General features: G+C 41.9%; 1 protein-coding gene across 2 annotated transcripts in view; it reads right to left on the bottom strand.

The window, feature by feature from the left end:
• Window positions 1–26,701, bottom strand: part of traf3ip1 (TNF receptor-associated factor 3 interacting protein 1) — a 94,523-nt gene that overhangs the window by 4,308 nt on the left and 63,514 nt on the right. For both annotated transcript variants that reach the window (XM_078229088.1, XM_078229087.1), the window contains one exon: window positions 973–1,196. In XM_078229088.1, the coding sequence (XP_078085214.1) occupies window positions 973–1,196 (224 nt within the window). The remainder of the gene's footprint in view (window positions 1–972; window positions 1,197–26,701) is intronic.

Genomic DNA, 26,701 nt, shown 5'->3' with positions numbered 1-26,701 from the left:
GAGGTAAAAATAGAGTGGAAAGATACACTAGTGTTGTGCAATCTGGTGAGTTGCAATATTTTAAGCCCTACCCAAAGCTGGAAACTCACTCTTAGCTCGCTAGTGAATGGAGGTTTCCAACCTTGACTGGAAGCTTAATAAAGGGATCAAGGGATATGGGGGCGGCAAAGCAAAATCAGGATACTGAATTTGATGATCATAGCTGATCATAATGAATGGCACGGAGCAGGCTCAAAGAGCTGAATGGCCTACTCCTACTTCTATTTTCTATGTTTTCTAAATGTGATCCTAAATTTAACCATTTTAGAGATATTTCACATAACACGAATACATATTCAAATCCCAAGTCAAGTTAAGATTGAAGAATCGTCACAGACTTTTCACCATTACAAGTTCTGAACGCACAGGACTTCTTTTCACTTGATTCCTTTATGAATGTATTAAGTTAGCTTTCTCAGCTAGGTATAAACTAAAATAACAACAATCTTTCATTGTTTCTGAGGTTGCATTTAACAAAAGCACAGGTCCTACTCTGCAGTTGCGCTATGCATTACATTGCATTCCATCCGGTATACTTGAGATGTGCTACATTTTAATAAAAAGACTGATTGGGGTTAAAGAATTCCATCCCAGAAAATTTAGAAGGAAGGATAGTAACACATAGAAACTAGAAGCAGGAGTAGTCCATTCGGCCCTTTGAGCCTCCTTCACTATTCATTTTGATCATGGTTGATCATCAAATTCAATATCCTAATCCCCGTTCCCCCATATCCCTTGATCCCTTTAGCTCCAAGAGCTATATCTAATTTCTTCTTGAAATCACACAATGTTTTGGCCTCAACTATTATCTGTGGTAGTGAATTCCACACATTCACCACCCTCTGGGTGAAGAAATTTCTCCTCACCTCACATTGTTAAACAGCAATCGTCCAGGTTTCTACACACTTTTTCACAGATTTTGGTGCTTCTAACCTTTGTTCTCTTAGAAGAGATTCTGCGTGCTTCTTGTTTTCCCTGCGCCACATTGACAATTCATTCTGCATGGAATCCATGTCTTCCTGTATATAATCCATTATTTTTCCCAAAGGCAAGGCACTGCGGCACAAGGTCTGGATGGAGGTGCGTAATTTTTCGATTTCCTTGGCCACAAGTTCCCTCTCCTTCTTCTTTGCTGTTTCGGAGATGATGGTTTTCTCCTGAAAAACAATTTTGCAGCAACATTACAAGACGCGCTTTCAACATCAATCCCAACCCGTGTGAAACAATAACACACAGTCCAAAGATGTGTGAGTTAGGTTGATTGGCCATGATAAATTGACCCTAGTGTCAGGGGGATTAGCAGGGTAAATATGTGGGGTTACGTGAGTGGGACATGCATGGGATTGTGGTCGGTGCGGACTTGATGGGCCAAATGGCACTGTAGGGATTCTACATTAAAATTTAACAAAACTAGAAAATAATAATAATGCAGTCAATTGAATTGTGGTCAAGAAAAGTTGCTTACCAATCACACCTCACAACTACACACAAAATAATAACAACCAATGCTGGAAGTACACAACATGTGTCCCAACATCTGTCAAGAGACAGGGCTAATACTTCAGCTTCAGATCTTATACCAAAATTGTCCTGACAACAAGTAAATGGACAAAATGCAGCATCTTTTGGAGATGTATTGTTTATCAGTTTCATTAAGTTAGCGCTGTTAACTCATGTAATGCAACCATAATAAATTCAGCAGAGCCTTGTTCATCTTGAACTTGTTACATTAAGGAAGTCTGAGAACTTTCCAAAGTTAATGATGATGTGCAGAGAAGCAATTGTACAGATACTTCTAGGACTGTATTTTTTTTTAAAGTCACAATCAACAGTTTGCTCGATATAAATCCTTAGATTTCGAGAATATGCATCATGTGCCACTAACGTAAAACCAAATTGTACATCTATTCATCAGTATATGTACAACATGAACGTTATAAAATGGGGTAAGGCAACATGTAAAACACAAATGCGATGGAAGTTTGACAATTACTAATCTCAATGTCATTTAGCTTTAATCTGCCCATAAACCATCGCAGTACATCATGCATTAGACATTTATAGTACGTTTCCTTAAATTTATAGATGTGATTTATTTTTATTCCTTCCTGGGATGCGAGCATTGCGGTTAAGGGCAGCATTTATTGTCCACTCTAACCGCTCTTGAGGAAGTGGTAATGAGCTGTCTTCGTGAACTCCTGCAGTCCATGTGGTTCAGGTGCGCCCAGAGTGCTGTTAGGAAGGGAGTTCCAGGATTTTGACCCATCAACAATGAAGTAATGCTGGTACAGTTCCAAATCAGGCTGATGTGTGGCTTGGAGGAAAGTTTGAAGATGGTGGTGTTCCCACATACCAGTTGCCCTTGAACTCCTTGGTGGAAGAGGTTGTGGGTTTTGAAGATGTTTTCGAAGGAGGCTTTGCAAGTTGCTGCTGTGCATCTTGTAGATGATATACACTGCTGTCACTGTGCACTGCTGTCACTGTGCACTGCTGTCACTGTGCACTGCTGTCACTGTGCACTGCTGTCACTGTGCACTGCTGTCACTGTGCACTGCTGTCACTGTGCACTGCTGTCACTGTGCACTGCTGTCACTGTGCACTGCTGTCACTGTGCACTGCTAGTGAAGGGAGTGAACGTTTAAGGTGATGTATGGGGTGGAAATCAAACAGACTGCTTTGCCCTGGGTAGTGTCAAGTTTCTTCAGTGTTGATTTGATTTATCATTGTCACATGTATTGGGATACAGTGAAAGTATTGTTTCCTGCGCACTATACAGACAAAACACACTGTTCATAGAGTACATAGGGGAGAAGGAAAGGAAAGATTGCCGAATGTGTTACAGTCACAGCCAAGGTGTAGAGAAAGATCAACTTAATATAAGACAGTTCCATTCAAAAATCTGGCAGCAGCAGGGAAGAAGCTGTTCTTGAGTCGGTTGGTACGTGACCTCAGACTTTTATATCTTTTTCCCGACGGGAGAAGGTGGAAGAGAGAATGTCCGGGGTGTGTGGGGTCCTTGATTATGCTGGCTGCTTTTCCGAGGCAGCGGGAAATGTAGACAGAGTCAATGGATGGGAGGTTGGTTTGAGTGATGGACTGGGCTACGTTCACATCACTTGGTAGTTTCTTGTGGTCTTGGTCGGGGGCTGCATTGTTGTTGAGTCTGCATTAGTCTAGGCAAGCGGAGAGTATTGCGTAAATCAGGATTGTCCATCTTTCTGTACCCTGTCCTTATTTGCCGGTGCACTCTTATGTTTATAGGCTCTGAACCTTCCTGTCACACTCTGATCATCATTACCCAGATTGCTACCCTGCTATTTATTACCTGTTTAGAAAGTATTCAGGACAGCTAGAGAAGGATAAAAAGCAGTGGCGGTGTTGACCAAAAACATTGTTACAGAACTAGAAAGGGATGATTTTTAATTATTTCAAGCGATATGAATGGCGTTGGCGAGGCCAGCGTTTACTGCCCATTCTGACTTGCCCTCGAGAAGGTGGTGGCAAGCCATTTTCTTGAATCTCTACTCGTGCACCCACAGAGCTGTTAGGAAGGGAGTCCCACAATTTTGACCCAGCTACAGTGAAGGAACGGCGAGATAGTTCTAAGTCTGGATGGTGTATGGCTTGGAAGAGCACTTGCAGGTGTTGTTGTTTCCAGGTGTGTGGTAGCCTTGTCTTAGATGGAAGAGTTTGAGGATTTGGAAAGTGCTGTCAAAGGAGGCTCAGCAAGCTGCACGTACTTGAGGGATCCAAAGCAGAATTTATTTGGTTAGAATTTGGGGACAATAATGCAGCTATTACATTGGGTGGACAATATAGGCCACCAAATAGTTGGACAGGTGATAGAGGGGCAAATTTAGACAAACTGCAAAAGGGTGAAAGAATTTTAGAAACTGATAGTGGGGTACTTCAATTACCCTAACATAGACAGGGGATAAGAATAAGTTAAAGGGCAAAGAGGGGGAGGAATTTGGAAGTGTGCGAAAGAGAACTTTCTTTCTCGGTGTATCCCCAGCCCAGAGTAGAAGGAAGAGATGGATCTAGTTTTGGAAAAGAAGTTGTTCAAGTGGAATATGTTTCAGTTGGGAAGCACGTCAGCAGGTTTGGGAGAGTTATGGAAAAGTACAATGCTGTTTAAAAAAAAAATCAAAGGGGAAAATGCTCATCTGGAGGAGAGCAAATTTCAGTCCAGTTTCAATGGGATTTGACCACAGATGACATCTGATTTATTTATTCATGGGACATGGGCGTCGCTGGCTAGGCCAGCAGTTACTGCCCATCCCTAGTTGCCCTCGAGGTGGTGGTAAACTGCCTTCTTGAACCGCTGCAGTCCATGTTCTGTGGGTTGACCCACAATGCCGTTAGGGGGGGAATTCCAGGATCTTCCTGATAATGGAAGAATATCGAGACAAATTAAACGGCACAATTCAACCAGAAAGTGAGAGATATAGGAGAGGCAATAGGATAAGCAGGGGGAGCTTATGGGATCCTTGGCCTTATTAATTAAGTACAAAGGCACAGGAAGGAATTTAAGGCCTTAGATATGGTGCAGAAGAGATGTGCTAGAATGGGATCAAGGGTGAAAGACTTCAGTCATAGCAAGAGACTACAAAAACTGGAGTTTTTCTCCTTACAGCAAAGATGGTTCAGGGGAGTTTAGTATTAAAATTTATTTATTAGTGTCACAAATAGGCTTACATTAACACTGCAATGAAGCCACTGTGAAAATCCCCTAGTCGCCACACTCCGGCGCCTGTTCGGGTACACTGAGGGAGAATTTAGCACGGCCAATGCACCCAACCAGCACGTCTTTCGGACTATGGGAGGAAACCGGAGCACCCAGAAGAATCCCACGCAGACACGGGGAGAACATGCAAACTCCACATAGTGACCCAAGCCAGGAATCGAACCCAGGTCCCTGGCGCTATGAGGCAGCAGTGCTAACCACTGTGCCGCCCATGAAGGTGTTAATCTTTAACCCTTTAATGAAGGGTTTTGACAGAGTAAATAAGGCAAAAAGCTGTTTCCAAAAGGGGTCAGCAACCAGAGGTCCTAGATTTGAGGTAACTGGGAAAAGAACCAGAGGCAACATGTTTAAATAAAAATGTTATTCAGTGAGCTGCCATCTGGAATCCCTGCTTGAAAGAGTGGCAGAAAGAATTGTACAAATACTTGAAATAGAAAAACAAATACTGGGCTTTGGCTAATGACCAGGGGAGTGGAACTAATTACGTAGTTCTTTCAAAGAGCTGGCACAGGCAAGATGGGCCACTTGGCATCCTTTTGTGATGCATCATTCTACCATTCTAAATAGATGAATGCAGTGTATACAGCAAAGGCTATGGCCCTGACTGTGTCCTGGCTGTAGTGCTGAAGATTCGCACTAACTTCCCTCAAGCCAAGTTGTTCCAGTACAGTTACAACACTGGCACGTACCCGGCAATGTGGATCCTGTCCATAAAAAACAGGACAAATCTAATCCCAGCCCATTACTGCACTATCAGGCTACAGGCTACTTGTAATCAGCAGCTGGAAGCTGTTGTCAACAGTGCTTTCAGCAACACTTGCGCACTAATGACCTGCTCACGAGGCTCAGTCTGGGTCCACCAAGACCACTCAGTCCTTGTCCACCAAGACCACTCAGTTCTTACAGTCTTTGTCCAAGTATGTGCACAAAAGCGGAGGTTAGAGTCAGCGATCTTGACGTTAATGCAGTATTTGCTTGAACGTGGCACCAAGGAATCCTGGTAAAACTGAAGCCGATGGAGATCGAAGGGAAAAATCACCACAGGCTGGAGTCATATCTGACACATAGGAGGATGTTTCTGGTTGTTAGAGAACAGTCATTCCAGCCTCAGGGCATTACTGAAGGAGTTGCTCAGGGCAGTGTCCTCTGCCTAGCCATCTTCAGCTGCTTCAATGACCTTCCTTCCATTATCAGAAGCGGTGGTGCTCACTGATGACTGATTCTGCTGCATTCTCAACTCAATGGATAGGTTCATGCAGAAATACAGCAAATGCTGGACAACATCCAGGGTTGGGCTGAGTGACAAGTAACATTTGTGCCGTGCCAGGCAATGGTTATCTCCAACAAGAGAGAACCTAAAATACCTGCCCTGGGAATTGTATGGTATTACCATTGAGGAATTCTGCACCATCCACGGTGGCAGCACTGCTGCCTCACAGCGCCAGGGACCCAGGTTCGATTTCCAGCTTGGGTCACTGTCTGTGCGGAGTCTACACATTCTCCCCGCGTCTGCATGGGTTTCCTCCGGGTGCTCCGGTTTCCCCCCTCAGTCCGAAAGACGTGCTGGTTAGGTTCATTGGCCATGCTAATTTCTCCTTCAGTGTAACTGAACAGGTGCTGGCAGACATGCTGAGTTTTTCCAGCGTCCTCTGTCCTTACCTCCATCTTACTGTATTTGAAAAAAAGGATCTGACACAAAGTACGATTTTTCAAATAAATCTTCAATGTAGATTATGATCACACAAATTAAAACTCACTTGGTCAACAGATGGATACATGCTAATGAAGCCTCTTTCGTTCTCTAACCACTCCCCACCCGGACTGCTGACAGTAAGCAAGGCGTTTGAAAAGAAAGGTTTGCATTTCTGCAGCACTTTTCATGACTTCAGGGTCCCAAAGCACTTTTGAAAGGTAGTCACTGTCGTAATGTAAAAAATGGATCTGTCAATTTGCACACAGCAAGCTCTCACCAGCAGGAATGCAATAAGGGGAGGCGATGGCCCAGTGGTATCATCGCTAGACTATTAATTCAGAAACTCAGCTAATGATCTGGGGACCCGGGTTTAAATCCCACTACGGCAGATGGTGAAATTTGAATTCAATAAAAACTATCTGGAATTAAGAACCTACTGATGACCATGAAACCATTGTCGATTGTCGGGAAAACCCATCTGGTTCACTAATGTCCTTTAGGGAAGGAAATCTGCCGTCCTTACCCGGTCTGGCCCACATGTGACTCCAGACCCACAGCAATGTGGTTGACTCTCAACTGCCCTCTGAAAGAGAGGGCAGTTAGGGATGGGCAATAAATGTTGGCCCAGCCAGCGACACCCACATCCTGTAAAAATTAATAATCAGATAATCTGTTTTTGTGATGTTAACTGGGGGATAAATATTAACCACAACACTGGGGATAACCCCCCCTGCTCTTTGTAGGAGCTTTTACATCCACTGGATGGGACAGATAAATGGTTTAACATCTCATTGAAAAGACAACATAACGAACACAGAAGTTGAGGTTAGCTGGACATTGTCAGCTAGCATTGGTGGGGAGAACATGGATTTGATTTTTTTGGGATGGCCAAATTGTCAAATGCACTGTGGGTTCCACATCCAAACGTCAATTCTTCTGTTGGTTTTGCAGGTGCTACCTGATCAGCTGAGTGCTATTATTACACTTAGTTTTTTTTGCCTTTTATGTGGCTCAGCATGAGAATGCAACCATGCAGAAGGATAACACTGGTAATGAGAAATGGAGTTTGTGGCAAGAACTGAAGACAGTGGGTGGAATTCTCCAGCACCCGCCCTCCCCTCCCCACGGTAGAGGCGGCTCTCCATCAGCCACCTGTGGGATCTTCCAGTCATGTTGAAGACAATGGCAATTTCCATTCCTCGCCCGTGGCAGTGGTCAACTTCAGAGGGACTGGAAGATCCTGCTGGCAGCAAGGGCTGGAGAATTCTGCCCTATGGCTTCAGTCTTCCCAATGTTTGGCTTGGATCAAATTACAGCTGAAGACAAGATATCAGACAAGGATTCTAATAGCAGTGATGAAAGTTGAGGAAAGCGATGAAGAGGTAGAGCTGGTGTCATCAGCATACATGTAGGTTGAAGTAGAATCCTATTGCTGCAGATAATGTTGCCAAATGGCAGCATGAAAATGAGGAAGAAAGGACCAAGGATAGATCAGGAAGGACTCCTGAGGTGATTGTGCAGAGGTGGGAACAAAAAACACTGCTCTAGTTCTGATCAAATAATTGATTGCACACAGCTGGTCAACAAAATGGGGGCACTGGAGGAGATGTTGTGGTCGGCCGTGTCTCATGGATGAGACAGAGGTGGGCATGGGAAAGGGCAGCAAGGGCAATGGCATAGCTACAGCATGTACCAAGAGAATAAGCAATTCCTAAATTTATAATAATTAGGATACCTGAGCAAGGGAATGTATCAGCAACACTTCCTGAATTAGTGGTTAAATTGCATAATAAAGTGCAACACTCTGATCAAAATATTAATACAAAACAAAAATAAAAATGCACGGTTTATGCAATCAGGATATAGCGAGAAGGAAACCGTTTGGTAAAGTAGTCAAAGCATTATGACATATTCCAGAAATAATATAGGGTAAAATAAAAAGGGAATCAACAAGACTTGCAGCTTCTTTTGCTCGTTTTCCTGGGGAGTTCAGCTAAAGTTAAAGTTTATTTATTAGTCACAAGTGGGCTTACATTAACACTGCAATTAAGTTACTGTGAAAATCCCCTAGTTGCCATGCTCCAGCGCCTGTTCGGGTACACTGAGAGAGAATTTAGCATGGCCAATGCACCTAATCAGCATGCCTTTTGGACTGTGGGAGGAAACTGGAGAACCCGGAGGAAACCCAAGCAGACACAACGAGAATGTGCAAAGTCCACATAGACAGTGACCCAAGCTAGTTAAACTAAATACTTTGCCAATAACTTGTATGTCATTGCACAATATTTTGAGTGTATTATTATTCCCCTCCCTTTGTAAAGAGTTTACTCCCTCGAAAGCTGAGAGTAACATTTTGTTTGATGCATTTCTATATTAAGATGCACTACACTTATGTGCACTTGTATGTGGAAATTGTGACATTAAAATGCAACATCCCTTTTTTTGATGCCAAATGACTTCTTCAGCAACTATTAGGTTATAATCTGCCACAATGTACAGCATAAAGGCCAAGGAATCTCAGTGTGCTCTCTTTAACAGCTCAATCACATTAGTGACAAACCTCAGTTGCACGTTTTAACTCATGACGGAAAACTGCAAACCTTTGAGGATGGCCCATTCATTTTTCAAACTCCTTTCACAGTCAAGAGTATATTTTGTTTAATCATTCTGATGTTAGACCCAAGTCCAGGGAGACTATTACGTGACATTTTTTTGTTACACCAATCAGTACCATCAATAAAATCTTTATAAACAGACAGCTGATATTTAGAGGTTTAGCCTGCCTCTCAGGAACTGCCTGTGCCAAGTCATGTCATTCTGTCATCCCTCCCTCCCCCTCTACCCCAACGTGCCCCTCTCCCTCTCTCCCTCCCCTTGGCCCTGTTTCCGACACAAGCCCTGCACTGTTTGTACAGCTGTGTTTGTAGACCCTGGGGAGACCTGCCAAGTGCACAGGGTGCTAAAACTGCTGCTGCCCGTTACCACACTGAGGCACACACATTTATATCATGAAATGAAACAAACAGCAGTGCAGACAGTATCCAGACTAAGTTTATTCACTTGCTGTCAATGTTATAAGCAATTCCGCACAGTATTGCTTTCCTCGATTTTTATACAAATACGTGGAAAGCCGTGAAGCAGTTAACGTGTACGGGGAGTGTGTGGGTGGCTTTCCAAACTGAATTCCAATGACAGATACCCGTAAAAATAAATCACGGTACATCTCCTTCTTACAACAAGGGAATAGGAATAATTCAGACCATTTATTCCCAGTCTATACTGCCTCCTTAAACCACCACTGTCCTGTCTGGACAGCAATAACTCAACCATTTATAGGTTCTCACCATGGCCTACAAGCTCTGGATTCCAATATTTTTATTATCTTTCACGAGGCACCAAGAAAAATATTTATGTTCAATGCAGCAGAAACAGTCTGATTTCCCCATTACCTCATTCAATGAGAAAAACACTGTTCCCATAAGTGGCAGGTGGCACGCAGACAGCCGCCTTTTCACAGAAAAGGCTTGGAAGTGTCTAAATCTGCTTGGTATTGTGATGTCCAAAACACTTAATTATCCAAAATGAAACAAATTTAAAGCCCAAAGGAGCTGTGGTCAATTACACTATTGTGAACTATCTTCAGGTTGACGAATAACTTAACAAATTTCTCTTTGACAATTTTGCCAGACTTCTCCGCTAAAGTTATTTCACGAGGAGCTTTTGCAATCTAATTAGAAGTTCTAGATTTTTCCTACTTCCAAAACTTCTCTCTCAATGTCCTTCGGTCAACTATTCTGATTAAGTACCACCGACACAGTGGTTAGCACTGCTGCCTCACAGCACCAGGGACCCCGGTTCGATTCCAACCTTGGGTTACTGTGAGGAGTTTGCATGTTCTCCTCGTGTCTGCGTGGGTTTCCTCCGGGTGCTCCGGTTTCCTCCCACAGTCCAAATATGTGCAGGTTAGGTGGATTGGCCCTTAATGTCCCAAGATGTTCAGGTTAGGGGCATTAGTGGGGTAAATGACAGGATTATGGGGATAGGGCAGGTGGGTGGGCCTGGGTAAGATGCTCTGTCAGAGTCGGTGCAGACTCGATGGGCCGAATGGCCTCCTTCTGCAATGTAGGGATTCTATGAAAGCACAACGCTTAATTCTAGCACTTGGTGATGCAAACTACTGGATATGTTAGCCAGAGAAAAAAATATAACCTTAAAAATTGCATAGTCCTGAAAATTCTTTGCATTATAGATGAATGCTGTGAAGGTGCCAAACAATATACATGTATTTTTTTATTCGTTTAGTGGACATGGGCGTCGCCCAGTGTTCTGCTCAGCCATCTTAAAGGGCCATTTAAGAGTCAACCACATTGCTGTGGGGACACACGTAGGCCAGATCAGGTAAGGAAGGCAGATTTCCTTCCCTAAAGGTCATAAGTGAACTATTTGAGATTTTATGGCAATCGATAATGGTTTCATGGTCATTATTAGATTAATTCCAGATTTTCACTGAATTCAAGTTTCACCATCTGCAATGGTAGTATTTGAACCCTGATCCTCGGAGCATTACCCTGGGTCTCTGGATTATTATTGTACTTTGCTATGAATATTAGTTGCTTGCCACTGAGCATGATATTTGCTTTCCACAAGTGATTGATAGGTTGTTCTTGATTTGTTAATATCTGTTTTTTCTGATAGCTACATGGGTTCCACAAGTAGTCAGTTCAGTTGCTCTCATTACACTTTTCACCAGAGACCCACAATTGGAATTCCAGACAGGTTTGTTTCAGAGCTAGTAACATCATATTTTTGCAAAGAAGGAACTCTTCAAAAGCTGGAAATCAGCCAGAAAAACGAGACTTTTGTCTGTACGCAGCCTGTAATGTACCTGAACTGGAATGACATGTTGGCCACACCTGGTCCCAAGAAGGGAAATGCTTACAGCATTTCAGGATTGATATCCTTCACCTTTTTAATGTATTTTCTTGCATCAATCACTTGATGTCCATTGAAAATAAAGAAATAAAGCACCCTTGCAAATGAGATAGATGGCAACTAAATTATGTACCATTGCAAATTGATGCAAACACATGGCCATCGAATGCAAGTTGGAAACTTGGAATAACATGTTATGCAGAAAAGGACAGCTGCTGAAACTCCAAATTTTGATGTACTAAAGTAAAAGCTAGCTAGGTAGAGTTAGCAGCATGGAAATACATTCGACAAAGTACAGATTCTACAGAGTATCTAATTCAGGAGTTTAGTGAGTGAGGAATTCAGTCCAGTGAAGGAATAAGTGCTATTGCGGCCTTTTCCAAAACAACAGTTGACCGAGAGAGGGAGCAAGAGACAGCAAGACCAGAGAGCTGAGGTCTAGAGACATTAAGCAGGTGAGCAGGTAGGTGAATGGATGGTGAGCATTACTTTTTTTCTTTAATCTAGGGCAGTGGTCTAAACCAGGACCGGGGAAATAAAACACTTTATATATAAGTACTGCATTAAATTTATAGATTAACCTATTAAACTATTTAATATTGCTACAAAAAAAATCATTGAATGATATTTCAAAACTTTAATTAGGTAGATGAAATACAATAGAGATAAGGGGGAAGGTAGTGTGTTGCAGCTATACCATGTAGGTGCTGATGGCCAACAGTGTGATTCACTGGGAGTAGTTTATAGACACTCCATGGCAATTTTAATCTTCAAATCAAATTGGCATGGGAACCTTAATGATGAGGCCATCGAGTGTATTTGGGACCATTTTTTAGAAAGATGTGTTACGGAATAAACCAGGTAACAGACTATTTTAGATCTGTAATGTGCAACAAGACAGAATTAATCAATGATATCATAGTAAAGGATGTACGAGACAAGTTTTTCTTCACACAGAGGATGGTGGGTGCCTGGAACTCACTGCCGGGGGAGGTAGTGGAAGCAGATACGATAGTGAGTTTTAAGGGACATCCAGACAAATACATGAATAGGATGGGAATGGAGGGATATGGTCCCCGGAAGGGTAGGGGGTTTTAGTTCAGTCAGGCAGCATGGTCAGTGCAGGCTTGGAGGGCCAAAGGGCCTGTTTTTGTCCTGTAATTTTCTTTGTTCTTTGATTCTCTCGACAAGATTGATCATAACATGCTGAATTACACATTCAGTTTGAGGGCGAGAATAGTGGACCAGAAGCTACCGTCTTAATCCTTAATTAAGGGCAATTGTAAAGGTATGAAGGCAGAGCTGGCTACAGTAGACTGGGAAAATAGGTTCAAAGTTAAGACAGTAGATAAGCAGTGAAGTTATTTAAGGAAATATTGCATAACTGCCAAAGATATATTCCATAGAGAAAGAAAGCTTCCATGAGAAGAATGAGCCATCTGTTGCCAACTAAGGAAGTTGAGGACTGTATAAAATTGAAAAACCAGACGTACTATACTGTGAAGTTTAGCAGAAGACCAGAAGATTGAGAAAATTTAAACAAGCAGCAAAGGGCAATCAAAAAGAATAAAGAGGAAGAAATTAGAACAGACCAAAGGAGCTTCTAAAGGCATATAAAAAGGAATTGAGAAGCTAAAGTAAACACTGATCTCTTGGAGATTTGGAATCAGAGCTGGGATCTCAAATATTTCCAATCTATATTAATCGATGAAGGAACTGAGTTTATTATAGCCAAATTTGCTGCCAAATACAAAGATAGGAGGAAAAGCAAATTATGAGGAGCACACAGAGCCTGTAAAGGAACATAGATAGGTTAAGTGAATGGGCAAAAAATTGGCAGATGGAGTATAATGTGGGAAAATGAGAGGTTATTCACTTCAGCAGGAAAAACAGAAAAGCGGAATATTATTTAAAAGGAGAGAGACTGCATACAGAGAGATTTGAGTGCCCTGGTACATGAATCTCAAAAGGTTAACATGCAAGTGCAACAAGTAATTAGGAAGGCAATGGAATGTTGGTCTTTATTGAAAGGAGGATGGGATATAAAAGGGAAATTTTACGGTACAGAACATTGGTCAGACCGCACCTAGAATACTGTGCATTGTTTTAGGTTCCTTATTTAAGTAGGGATATACATTGGAAGGAGCTCAGAGAAAGTTCACCAGGCTGGTTCCTGGGATGAAGGGGTTGTCTCATGAAGAAAGGTTGAGCAGGTTGGGCCTATACTTATTGAACGAGAGGTGATCTTCCTAAAACACAGAAGATTCCAAGGTGGCGTGACAGGGTAGATGCTGATGAAATGTTTCCCCTGGTGAAGAAATCTAGAACTAGAGTTTCAGAATAAGAGGTCTCCCATTTAAGAAGTAGCACTTGTTGCTTTGGTGAAGAAATAGAGCACATAAAGGGTTAAGGAGGCCCTCTAAACTGTGGCATATTCACTCACCAGCTACAAATTATAATGATGTTTATTTGGTCTTCAAGGAGCCTTCATCAAGTGCAATTTTACACATAAAATTGCCATATTAAGACATTGTTGGTGAAAATGCTTTAGTCTACAAGCTGAAAGCTACACTGAAAATGTAGCTTATGATAATATACAAGTGTTTGAGTCACACCAAAGGTCACTCTGCAATTGTGTGCAAAATCTGATTAGTTACAAGAGAAAATAACTTTCTTCAAATTTGCGACTTCTGAGTTTATTTCACAAAATACTCAGCACACAATTTGATTACAACTTTCATGATCGTTCAGAGTTAAACTTTGGAAATTAGCTGGGTGGTATCTACTAGTTACCTGAAAGCAGATGAGAAAGCCTGCGAAAGCGCACAAATTGAGTTGGAAGTGGTCTGAATATTTGTTAAACTGATTGCCGTCCATGATATGTAGTTAGAAAGAAATTGGTTATAACCATCACCTACTGTGCTTCCACATGCAGTGTACATATAGTTTGGTGGGTGACCTATCTCCATCCCAACCCCTCCCTTGACATTTGACAATCTCACAGAAATCATGAAAGCAAATTACTGCGGACGCTGGAATCTGAAACCAAAAGAGAAAATGTTGGAAAATCTCAGCAGGTCTGGCAGCATCTGTAAGGAGAGAAAAAATGGGGAGTCAGTCGATCTAAACATGCACTTTGTTGTCCCAAACAGGGATTGTGTTTATGTCGGGTTGATTTACATGCCAGAATCTACGGTACTTCAAAAGATCTTAACAAAACACCAACAAATGTTACTGGTAATGCAGTTAGCTTAGAACCCTTTGTCATCCAGTGTAATGTTGCTTACAGATGCTACCAGACCTGCTGAAATTTTCCAGCATTCTCTCTTTTGGGCACAAAGAAATCATGTTGTATCTTTTGTTTCACCTGCGGGATGACCATTTGCAATTGGTCCTAAATAGTTAAATCATGAGATGATGGTACAAAAACCTTCCCACCATGCTCACCATTGCCTGACTGCATGATGTCATGTACATTTCACCTCACTTTACTCTATGACTCTTTTGCATATAGCAGAGTGGCTGTGCTTTCACCCTGTTTTTGCTGTTTTCAAATTTAATACTAATTTAAATTTAACGGTAATCCTGATTTTTAAAGATATATTTCAGGGTGGAAAACTGGATTATGCTCAATCTACAAGTTCAGTATGAACCTATATTGCATGTCACCGTGTTCTGGAAACAGAATGTATTATCCTTGCCTGTCAGCTCCAAATACTACTTATATAGATGATATCCTTTCATAAGGCAAATGCAGATGCTGCCTACTCTCACTTCACTGCAAGTGCTACGTTGCAAGAGGTTTCATCCATCAGAGGTTTCAAACCAAGGCCCCATATGGCTGTTCAGATTGAAATACAAAATCCCATGGACTCTATTCAGGAAGTGCAGGAGAGTTCTCCAAGTGTCACAGACAACACTTATCCCCATTGAAAACAGATCAACTGGCTACTTATCACATTAGTTTTTGTGGAGTCTTGCTGTGTACAAACTAAGAAGTCTCACAGCACCAGGTTAAAGTCCAACAGGTTTATTTGGTATCACGAGCTTTCAGAGTGCTGCTCCTTCATCAGGTGAGTGGAGAGTTGGGTTCACAAACACAGCATATATAGACAAAGGCACAATTGCAAGATAATGGCGAGTATTTACAGGTAATCAAGTCTTTACAGGTACAGACAGTGCGAGTGGAGAGCGGGATAATCACAGGTTAAAGAGGTGTGAATTGTCTCAAGCCCTGACAGTTCACAAGATTTTGCAAGCCCAGGCCAAATGGTGGGGGTTACATGTAGTGTGACATGAACCCAAGATGCCAGTTTAGCTCAGTTGGCTAGACAGCTGGTTAGTGATGCAGAGCAATGCCAACAGCGCAGGTTCAATTCCCATACCGGCTGAGGTAACTCAACCTTGGCCCTCGCCTAAGGTGTGGTCCTAGATCCTAGATTATCACCGTCAGTCACAGCCTGTGGTCATGTGGGGCTCTGGTGACTTTACCTTACCTTTTACATAGTATACACAATGGGTTCTTGAAAGAACCACCACTGAGCAGGCTCACTGTGCCAGTCTGCTTCAGAAGACGACAGAGCACCAAAAGTAAGCATTTGAGGCAGTAATGTGGTTCAAATGCTGTGCCTGCAGCATCTGCAAACAAAGAGCAGCTATCAAATAGCTGGAATGTTATCAAGTGCCTCGCATACATTAGTGCCTGGTCACCTAGGCACCCACGATATGACCAATCCCAGTGAGCTCACCCTTGTTGTTGCACCACACTTGACTATTACCAACTGCACTTCACTGTAGCACATCCGAACAAATAAAATTTATTCAAAATAATACTGTAAACTTGCATTGTTTCTAGAATTCTAATCTGTTGCACATTTAACATTAAAATAAATAACTCATTTATGATAATGATTTTGCATTTTTGGAGTTTTAATATTTTATTTATCAGTGTCACAAGTAGGCTTACATTGACACCACAATGAAGTTACAGTGAAAACCTCCTAGTCGCTACATTCTGGCGCCTGTTCAGATACACTGAGGGAGAATTTAGCACGGCCAATGCACATAGCGAGTACGTCTTTCAGACTGTGGGAGGAAACTGGAGCACCCGGAGGAAACCCATGCAGACACAGGGAGAACATGGAGATTCCACACAGACAGTCACCTGGATCCCTGGCGCTGTGAGGCAGTGCCAACCACTGTGCCACCGTGCCACCCTTACCACAGCCATTCCAGGCTGACACTCCAATGAGATCCTCGCCCCGTTGCAAAATGTTATTTTAATGTATTGAACACACTGCAATAATAAATTTAGATTTTTTATTCTTGATATAGTTCTTTTAAGTTTAATTCTTTCTGAACGGTATATCCGGTATAACGGATTATATTACCTTTCCCTTCCATCCCAAGTCTGGCTAACCTCTCTCTCTCTCCTTTAAGCTGCAAATTCTTCTGACCTCCAACTAGGTGCTCCCAGTAATTAACACTATAACGACCCTTTCATTGACATTACAATTTTAGAGGCCAACTTTCATCAAAAATCTACTTGCATTCATCCAAAGCACAGCTCATCAGGATGTACAAGGTTTGGTCAGTAAATAAGCTAGTCTCTGCGGTAAGCCATTTTCCTACCAAAATTGCATACTTCACATCTTGATTAATGAGCTTTGACATTTAGACTAGTTAAGGGGCTCATTATTTGCTAGAGTAGCATTATAGGTGCATTGCGAATTGCTATTTTACCACTACTGTTAACAAAACTGCATTTTAAAACTTCACTCACCAGTTTTCATTAGCAGGTAATAAATTAATAGCAAGCATTTCTCCTTTTTTTGAAGAAGGGAAACCTCGCCTAAGTAATCCATACTTCAAGTTTACTGCTGTCAACATCTAGTATATTACTGTCTAACTCCAGGACTGTACATGCGAGTCCAGGTTAGTTTTAACAAAACATTGTCAAAAATGTCTATATACATTTCTCCCCATTTGCAACCAAATGAGAAACTGAATTGAAATAAGACAAATTTCAAGCAGAATTGAGAACTACAGAGAGATTTGGGTTTGTTTTGTTTAGTGAAAGGCCCATGGTGCCAGTATATTGTAGCAGACTAATTTTATTCAATTGCATTTAACATCAAACCCTTTCTGATCAGGAAGGAAACAATTACAACTGCCTTCAGCTGACTACACAAAAAAATCTCCAAAAAATACACTAAACTCTCGGAGTGTGTAATGACCTTAATGAGGACCAGTTGGTTCCAGCCACTGATCTGCTAAACTTCTTTTTACATTTATTTAAAGCAGAACCGTCTCACCCCTGACCAGTGCACTTGTAAATGTTTCCTTGTTTAACCTCTCGTGCTTGCTTGGCTCACAGCTGTCAATGCTGGACAGTTAACCCAGAGCACAGATGAATAGAGTCAACTCAATTTAGGCAAATGTTCAAGTTGTATAAAATTAAATAGGAAAAACATTATTGCATATTCACACTGTGATTAATTTCTCACCATTACAAACAAATTAAAAATTAAGTTATAAAAACAATGAGCACCGGTAAACTATTTGGGGCAGGAGGTAGGGCAAGAAAGCAACTGCAAGTGGGAAGGAGGGCACGAAACCATCAATGATCACACCAATTAACTCAGCGAGTCTCAGAGTCTTTCACACCCTGCATTAACTCAGCACCCTCGCCCTGTTTTGAATTTAGTAAATGCCAATGAAGCAATCAGTAGAGTCAGTTTTTGAGAGGGAGGAATAACTATGAAAGTCTATAAAATAATGAGGGGCACAGATCAGCTAGATAGTCAATATCTTTTCCCAAAGGTAGGGGAGTCTAAAACCAGAGGGCATAGGTTTAAGGTGAGAGGGGAGAGATACAAAAAGGTCCAGAGGGGCAATTTTTTCAGAGGATGGTGAGTGTCTGGAACAAGCTGCCAGAGATAGTAGTAGAGGCGGGTACAATTTTGTCTTTTAAAAAGCGTTTAGACAGTTACATGGCCAAGATGGGTATAGAGGGCTATGGGCCAAATGCAGGCAATTGGGACTAGTTTAGGAGTTTAAAAAAAAGGGAGGCATGGACAAGTTGGGCCGAAGGGCCTGTTTTCATGCTGTAAACCTCTCTGACTCTATAACTAATTCACCACCTCTAATGTTAAAAAAGGGCGTACAAAGTATAAAAAAGATAGGCCATCTCACCCCATTTCCCTCTTACTTTCCAATCACTCGGGTTGGACAAAATTACACAACGAAAATTCTAGAGAAATTCACCTCAAAAGCAATCAAGTTCCAAGGGACTCATCCCTGTCAACCCAGCAAGATTGTCTTGCACTGAGGAACTCTTACAGATCTTTTTTGAATACAGTAAGAAGTCTCACAACACCAGGTTAAAGTCCAACAGATTTATTTGGTATCACGAGCTTTCGGAGCGCTGCCTTCATCAGGTGAGTGAAGAGTTGGGTTCACAAACAGGGCACATATAGACAGACTCAACTGCAAGAAAAGATTGTTTTGAATATATTTAGAAAAACCTACATTCAGCACACATACTTCAGAGGCTGACAAACATCTGAAAAAATACTTGTGTTGATGACCAAAGTCTTGCTATGTATCTGGATCAGGGCACCTATTCACACAGATTATATCTAATTCCTTCCTAGCTTAAGGACAGCAATTATATCACCTTGAAGTCCAAACTTTTCCAACATAACAAATTCCAGCTCTCAAAGCTGCCTTGATAACGATGAGCCTTTAAATTTGGTATCAATTGAGCAGTTTGTTGCAGGGGTGAAGCCATGATCGGGCAGGGGACGAGGCGAGCCCATTGCACTAGGGTGTGCTGACGCCTGCGATCATGGCTAGAGTAAAGGATCAGGGTGGCCAATGAGGTTAAACTGAGGCGTTACTTGATGCAATTTTTAAAAGCCATTTCAGCCTTTCGGGCAAGATGAAGCATTAGACCAAGCCCAGGAGGGGGTGCAATGCCTCAGCTTAGATCTTGTTTGATCGAGCCCAAAGTGGGATGCAAAGTCTTGTCAGCTTGGATCTAATTTGTCCCTCATGTGGGGACCACGACTGGACTTAATTTGAATTGGCTTTTTTGATTAGAAATAAAGTACCGAACGCTATCTATAAAAAACAAGTCCATTGTGTGAGGGCAACAAATGGACACTTTTCTACATATGGCCAGACCAAGCCCTTATTTATGATTGGTGCTGCCACCTCCCCCTCCCCCCCTCAAAAATGCTTCATGCTACCTTTCTCAATGTTAAAAGATATCTACCAGACCCAGGAGTATTCAGTGACCACTCTGTCTGCAACTAGTTACTTTGTTTAAAGTCCTCACACCCGCACATATCATCATCTGCAATGTTTTCTCCAATGACCTCATCACCCTCTCCTGATGTTCTGCAGGAGTAATTGCCCCAACATCTATTCCTGCACAGCATTAATTGCCACCTTTTTTGCAAAAGCAGCCAACTCTTTAACTAGCATAGCGTATTTCCATCAATTCCGGAAGATATAACCTTCTTTAGCAATTTCTTGTTTAGCACTTTTAATAAAAGACTTTTGAAAGTTCTGAATCACAATATGAACCAATTTCTCCACCCTTTTAAAAAGATTCAATCAAGTGGTTTTTCTTCGCTAGAATCTGTTCCAAGGTTCCCTAATCTCACGGCACGGTGGCACAGTGGTTAGCACGACTGCCTCAGAGTGCCAGGGATCCGGGTTCGATTCCCAGCTCGGATCACTGTCTGTGCAGAGTCTGCACATCCTCTCTACGTGGGTTTCCTCCGGGTGCTCCGGTTTCCTCCTACAGTCCAAAAGACGTGCTGGTTAGGTGCATTGGCCATGCTAAATTCTCCCTCAGTGTATCCGAACAGACACCAGAGTATGGCAACTAGGGGATTTTCACAGTAACTTCATTGCAGTGTTAAAGTAAGCCTACTTGTGACACTAATAAATAAACTTTAATAATCCCTGCCTATTGGCTGTGGTAGTTCATGAAGCCCTGCTTCCTCCCCTTGCTCAATACTTGTGGAGTGGTGCCCCTCAAGCTAGACATTACCAATTCTTTCTCTAACGGAGAGAGATGGCTATGGTTCCTTGTGAACTATGGCTAATTAAGATGTTCATATAACACATCTCTAGTAATCCCTTCAAGTAACTTGCCTTGATGTTAAACTAATGAGCTGTAATTTCCTAGTTGAGTTATTTCCCATTTTAACTATAAGCACCAAATAGGCCAATCTATATTTCCTGGGAACAATTCCAAATCTCGGGAGTAATTAACTATATGAGGCAGTGGGCCACATCACAAAGACCCATTTATTTAAGCACCCCAGGGTGAATACCAGCAGGTCAAGCCACCTGGTCTGCTTCAAGTGTTCCAAATCTGGCAAAGGTCATTTATATGTCCACATATATTAGCAGGATCACAATGCTTTAATATTGTTAGTTAAGTATCATCATCAGTACCAAGAACAGCATGCAAAGAAACCATGAAAACCTGAGCCATATCTTGGAACTATACCCAAATATGCCTTGCAGAATACTTCAATTACTTTATACAGTCCTCGGTGGCCTGATGTTACCATCACTGATACAGATCACTATTTAGTGTGCACCAGTGTTAGAATGGGACCCTTGAAGGCTTTTCATTCAAAGCAGAAAAGTTCTCCTCATACGTCAGCCGTACTGCAAATCAAGATGAAACCCAGCAGTGCCTCAACTTAACGGAAAAGGCGCTTTTTGCCATTCTCCCACACAGATCAGAAACTAAATGGAACATACTCCTGGGTGCCCATACATCCGCTACAAAGACACCTGCTCACAAGATATGAAGATGGCAGGCTTGACACTGACAACTGGGAGACAGTCACTAACAGATGTTACCTCCGAAGGCTATTGGTACTGAAATAACTCCTCAGAGACTGGCGTCCCTTGACCAGATTCCCTTTATCTACAAACTTCTCCTCAGAGTGCTTCGGGTATGAAGTCAGAATCCAGAGTGAGGGTAGACCTGACACTCCTCATTATATATACACAGGTGAGCCCATTGATAGGGCAATCATTACCTCAATCAGGGAGAAGAGGCCCACCTCATGGGCCTCACTGGGGTCATTACAGAAACAAAAAACTCAGCTGACCGAGAAGAGGCCTCAGAGAAAACAGAGGCTTGTGAATTCATAGAATCACTACAGTACAGGAGGAGGCCATTCAGCCCATCTAGTCTGTACCGACCACTATTGTGCACCTGCACGGCCACTACCTTCCTCTGCATCAAATGCAGCAGAGATTGCCATGTCATAGTGGCTCCAAAGATGTGCGGGTTAGGTGGATTCACCATGCTAAATTGCCCCCCTAAATTGCCAAGGGGACTAGCTAGTGTTAATGCATGGGGTTATGGAGATAGGGTCTGGGTGGGATTGTGGTCGGTGCAGACTCGATGGGCCGAATGGCCTCCTTCTGCACTGTAGGATTCAATGATTGTGATAACTGAGCCACATTAGACGATTCTTAACTCAAAAATTGACTACCACACCACAAACCACTGTCTTATGAAACAGGAGGCTGCCATCGCCTGATGCTCTTGTGCCTTTATCCACTGAAATTCAGCTTTGAGTTCAGTGTCACAACCCAGATTTTTGGGTTGCAAGATAACACAATATTTGATCTTAACTTTCAGAGGGTAACTTAGAGTTAAGTACAAACGCAACAAAAATAATAGTGTTACTTTCCTTGGTTTTGTTTTAGATGTGGAACAGTTCTGGGGGGAAATTACCTCAGTTAGTTGTCATTTACACCACCATTACATAGTTATGGTGGAAGAAGAATTACAGAACTCTGCTTCCAACTTTCCAACTGTAGCCCTTAAACAAGCAATTTTATTTTTAAAATATGTACGATATAAAAATATCATTTCAAATTATCTTAACACATCTGAATTGTCCTTTTTTGGTTCCTTAAAAATCTTCTGGTTTAGTTTTGAATTTCATTCCCTTGATTAACAAGAGCATCATCTAGAGGATATTCTATGCATTACAAAATTCCACTGGGTAAATGTGAAAAACTAGGAACATTTACAATATACAACATTAACTCCAGCCTCTTCAAAATACAGCATTCTGATCTACACTGACAGGGTCAAAACTATCATTGTAGCTACAATGCTGTCACTTATGTAGTGCCATTTATGTCAAGAACTGTGCCACTATGCAGGCGGCACAGTGGCACAGTGGTTAGCACTGCTGCCTCACAGCACCAGGGACCCAGGTTCGATTTCCAGCTTGGGTCACTGTGTGGAGTTTGCACATTCTCCTCATGTCTGTGTGGGTTTCCTCCGGGTGCTCCGGTTTCCTCCCACAGTCCAAAGACGTGCTGGTTAGGTGAATTGGCCAAGCTAAATTCTCCCTCAGTGTATCCGAACAGGCGCCGGAGTGTGGCGACTAGGGGATTTTCACAATAACTTCATTGCAGTGTTAATGCAAGTTTATTTATGACACTAATAAACTTTAAACTTCAAAGGCTCCTTTACGGTATTTTAAATAATCAGAACAAACATATTACTGTGAATATCTGCTCTAAAATATTGACAACTAGTACAGTAAATAGATGTTGCATTAACTCCCTCAGTCATCGAAAGGATGAAGGAGTGTATTTGGAAACTTCTAGGCATCTGAGTGTTCTGCGCTCACACAATACATGAGAGAGAACTTGACAGTACAATCTCAGAGGACCATCGCTTCCTGCATGGCTTACCTTCCTTACACAAACACAATTCTGGTTATCTCAGAATGCAGAGAGATTTGGATCAGATTTGTGGTACAGAGCACATTACCAGAGACTTAAGCACAAAAGTCATTTGTTCAAAATAGATCGATATCTTCTTTTTGTTGGCTCGCAAGAATTCCGACCTGCTGCCCATAAGATGAATTTCTCTATTAAGATAAGCTAGGCTACTACAAAGAGCACATTACAGAACATTAGTAACAAAAAATGTGCGCATGCAAAAAGCCAATACATTTGTTAACAAAAATGGACTGAAAGTTATTTAAAGGTCTTCATCATGAAAGCAGTAACATTGAGTAATATAATTTTATAGTTACACCTTGTAAAATCTGTTCTGAGAAGGGCAGTTGTTATCTTAAGAATGTTGTAAACCTGGTGGGTCTCAATGTTCTGGGCAGCATACTCTGCCTGTCATCTGGAGGAATGACTGGGACAGGCGAGGGAGGTAGTTTTGTAGTAGAAGATGGGAATAATCTCACTGTTGATTGGTCAGGCTGTTGTTTTGAAATGGGTAGTACATGTCAGCCTTGCAGAATGGCCAGTAACGTGTTCGCTGAGTAAGAGTAGCCAGATGTCACTGATAAGGCTGCTGTCTTGGGGGATGGCGTGCTGTTGGTAGATCTCCATGGCTTACCTAATAATGATGTGAAGATGCCGGCGTTGGACTGGGGTAAGCACAGTAAGAAGTGTGTGAGACTTCTTACTGTACTTACCTGATAATGCCAGTGTGTGATGGATGAGATAAATCTTGAATTGATCCATTGACTTAAGACTTAGTAGCTCGAGCATCTAAAAGCGTAGGAGACAAAGTACTCCATTTCCTCTGTCCACAGCCCATGTCCTCACGTCACTCCAGTGATTGTTGACTAGCTGGAAATCCGAACCGACAGTCTGGACCACTGGATGTGATACTTATTGAGTGTGCTTGACAATAGCTGACTTGTCCCATTCACTGTGTTTGAATCAGGCTTGTTAGTCCGGGAGACTAGTGTGTAGGTTGCAGCCGGTTTCCTCAGTGTAGCTGGGCCCGCAATTGCATGGTATGCTGTAAATTCCTTGATTTTTGATTGATTTATTATTGTCACATGTATTAGTATACAGAGAAAAGTATCATTTCTTGCGTGCTATACAGACAAAGCATACCATACATAGGGAAGGAAAGGAGAGAGTGCAGAAAGTAGTGTTACAGTCATAGCTAGGACGTAGAGAAAGATCAATTTAATGTGAGATAAGTCAATTCAAAAGTCTGACAGTAGCAGAGAAGAAGCTGTTCTTGAGTCGGTTGTTATGTGACTTCAGACTTAAATTTCTGGCTTATTGAGAGATGGTTTCTTGTCTTTGTGGATATGAAGGACGGAGATAAGCTTCACTGATGATTTGGTTTATTATTGTCACATGTATTGGGAACAGTGAGAAGTATTGTTTCTTGCGCACTATACAGATAAAGCATACCGTTCATAGAGAAGAAGAGTGCAGAATGTAGTGTTACAGTCATAGCTAGGGTGTAGAGAAAGATCCAAGGTAGGTCCATTCAAAAGTCTGATGGCAGCAGGGAAGAAGTTGTTCTTGAGTCGGTTAGTACGTGACCTCAGACGTTTGAATCTTTTTCCCGACGGAAGAAGGTGGAAGAGAGTAGGTCTGGATGTGTGGGGTCCTTGATTATGCTGACGGGAAATGTAGACGGAGTCAACGGATGGGAGGCTGGTTTGTGTAATGGACTGGGCTACGTTCACAATCCTTTGTTTCTTGCGGTCTTGGTCAGAGCAGGAGCCATACCAAGCTGTGATACATCTGGAAAGGATGCTTCCTATGGTGCACCTGTGTCAGACTCCCATGTTCACTGACTTGAGTATGTGTTGTAGTCTGTGAAAGATGGAGCAAATGTACAGGAGAGTGACTCTTGTCTTAGAGGAAGTAGTTGTTATGGAGTGAGCATCAGGCGGGTGTGCTACCCTATGTGAAGGGAAACCATTGAGTTGAAGTGTAAACTTAATATGGCAAGTTTCTTGTTGTAAATGTTTCCTGTCATCGATGGAGTAAGCTTTCCTAATGATGGTGTTGGACACCATTTGGAAGGTGGAGGTAAAGATCAGCAGTTCAGATAACTGTCGGTATGAGTGGATTTATGGTAGACTTAATATCTTGATGTGTTGCTGTGAGACTTTGTGATGAGAACATCAAACGTTATGGAAAGTTATAGTTCTGTCTCCATAGTAAATTTAATACACAAATGTTGATTGTTCAGGTGTTATTTTGATTTGATTTATTATTGTCACATGTATTAACATACAGTAAAAGGTATTGTTTCTTGCGCGCGATACAAAGCAAACTGTTCATAGAGAAGGAAAGGAGAAAGTGCAGAATGCAGTGTTACAGGTCACAGCTAGGGTGCAGTGAAAGAACATCATAATATAAGGTAGGTCCATTCAAAAGTCTGATGAAAGAAGTTGTTCTGGAGTTGGTTGGTACGTGATCTCAGACTTTTGTATCTTTTTCCCGACGGAAGAAGGTGGAAGAGAGAATGTCCGGGGTGCATGGGGTCCTTAATTATGCTGGCTGCTTTTCCTGAAATTCTTTCCTATCATGTTGCCATATGACAAAAGTGCTGTCGATATATTGAAGCAAGAGTTTAGGTGAAAGAATAGTTGATTGAAGTGCCGTTTGTTTGATCTGTCCATAAGTATGTTTGAAATGGTTGGTGAAAAAGGAGATGGACTAACTTTCATATTAGAGCTTACTAATCTACAGTTTTTTTATTACAGCGTAACTCCAAATACGTGTCACATGACCACATCTACTTCTGGATCTTTCATAGTTGAGTGACTTTATGAACATTCAGCTCGCAAAACCACAATCTGACTTCGATTTTTATTTACCTGTTATCTGTGGCTCTGTGGTAAAAAAAGGCGATGGTAGTCATGATGTGGAGATGCCGGCGTTGGACTGGGGTAAACACAGTAAGAAGTTTAACAACACCAGGTTAAAGTCCAACAGGTTTATTTGGTAGCAAAAGCCACACAAGCTTTCGGAGCTCTTAGCCCCTTCTTCAGGTGAGTGGGAATTCTGTTCACAATTCTGTTTGTGAACAGAATTCCCACTCACCTGAAGAAGGAGCTAAGAGCTCCGAAAGCTTGTGTGGCTTTTGCTACCAAATAAACCTGTTGGACTTTAACAAATAAACCTGTTGGACTTTAACCTGGTGTTGTTAAACTTCTTACTGTAAAAAAAGGCTACATGGAAGGAAGGCTTAACCCACAATATTCTGTTTTTTACTCCAATTTAAAGAGTTTCTATATTCTCAGAGAATATTACTAAGTAACTGTGTACTATGTAGAAGCAGGTACACTGGCTTTTATGATTACTTTCATCAAATGTTTTAGTCTGTGCTGTAGTTTCCTCAAAAGTTAGCACTGTCCAGGAAGAATGGCTCCTTGTATTGGCAACTATTTTGGTGCTGCAAACAAAGCACTTTGGGTGTAAAACAAACTGTATGGTGCTTCCAG

This window comes from Mustelus asterias, chromosome 14 (genome assembly GCF_964213995.1).
Source record: "Mustelus asterias chromosome 14, sMusAst1.hap1.1, whole genome shotgun sequence".
Lineage (NCBI taxonomy): Eukaryota > Metazoa > Chordata > Chondrichthyes > Carcharhiniformes > Triakidae > Mustelus > Mustelus asterias.
Note: the sequence above shows the minus strand (reverse complement) of the source record. Positions and strands in the feature narration are given on the sequence as shown.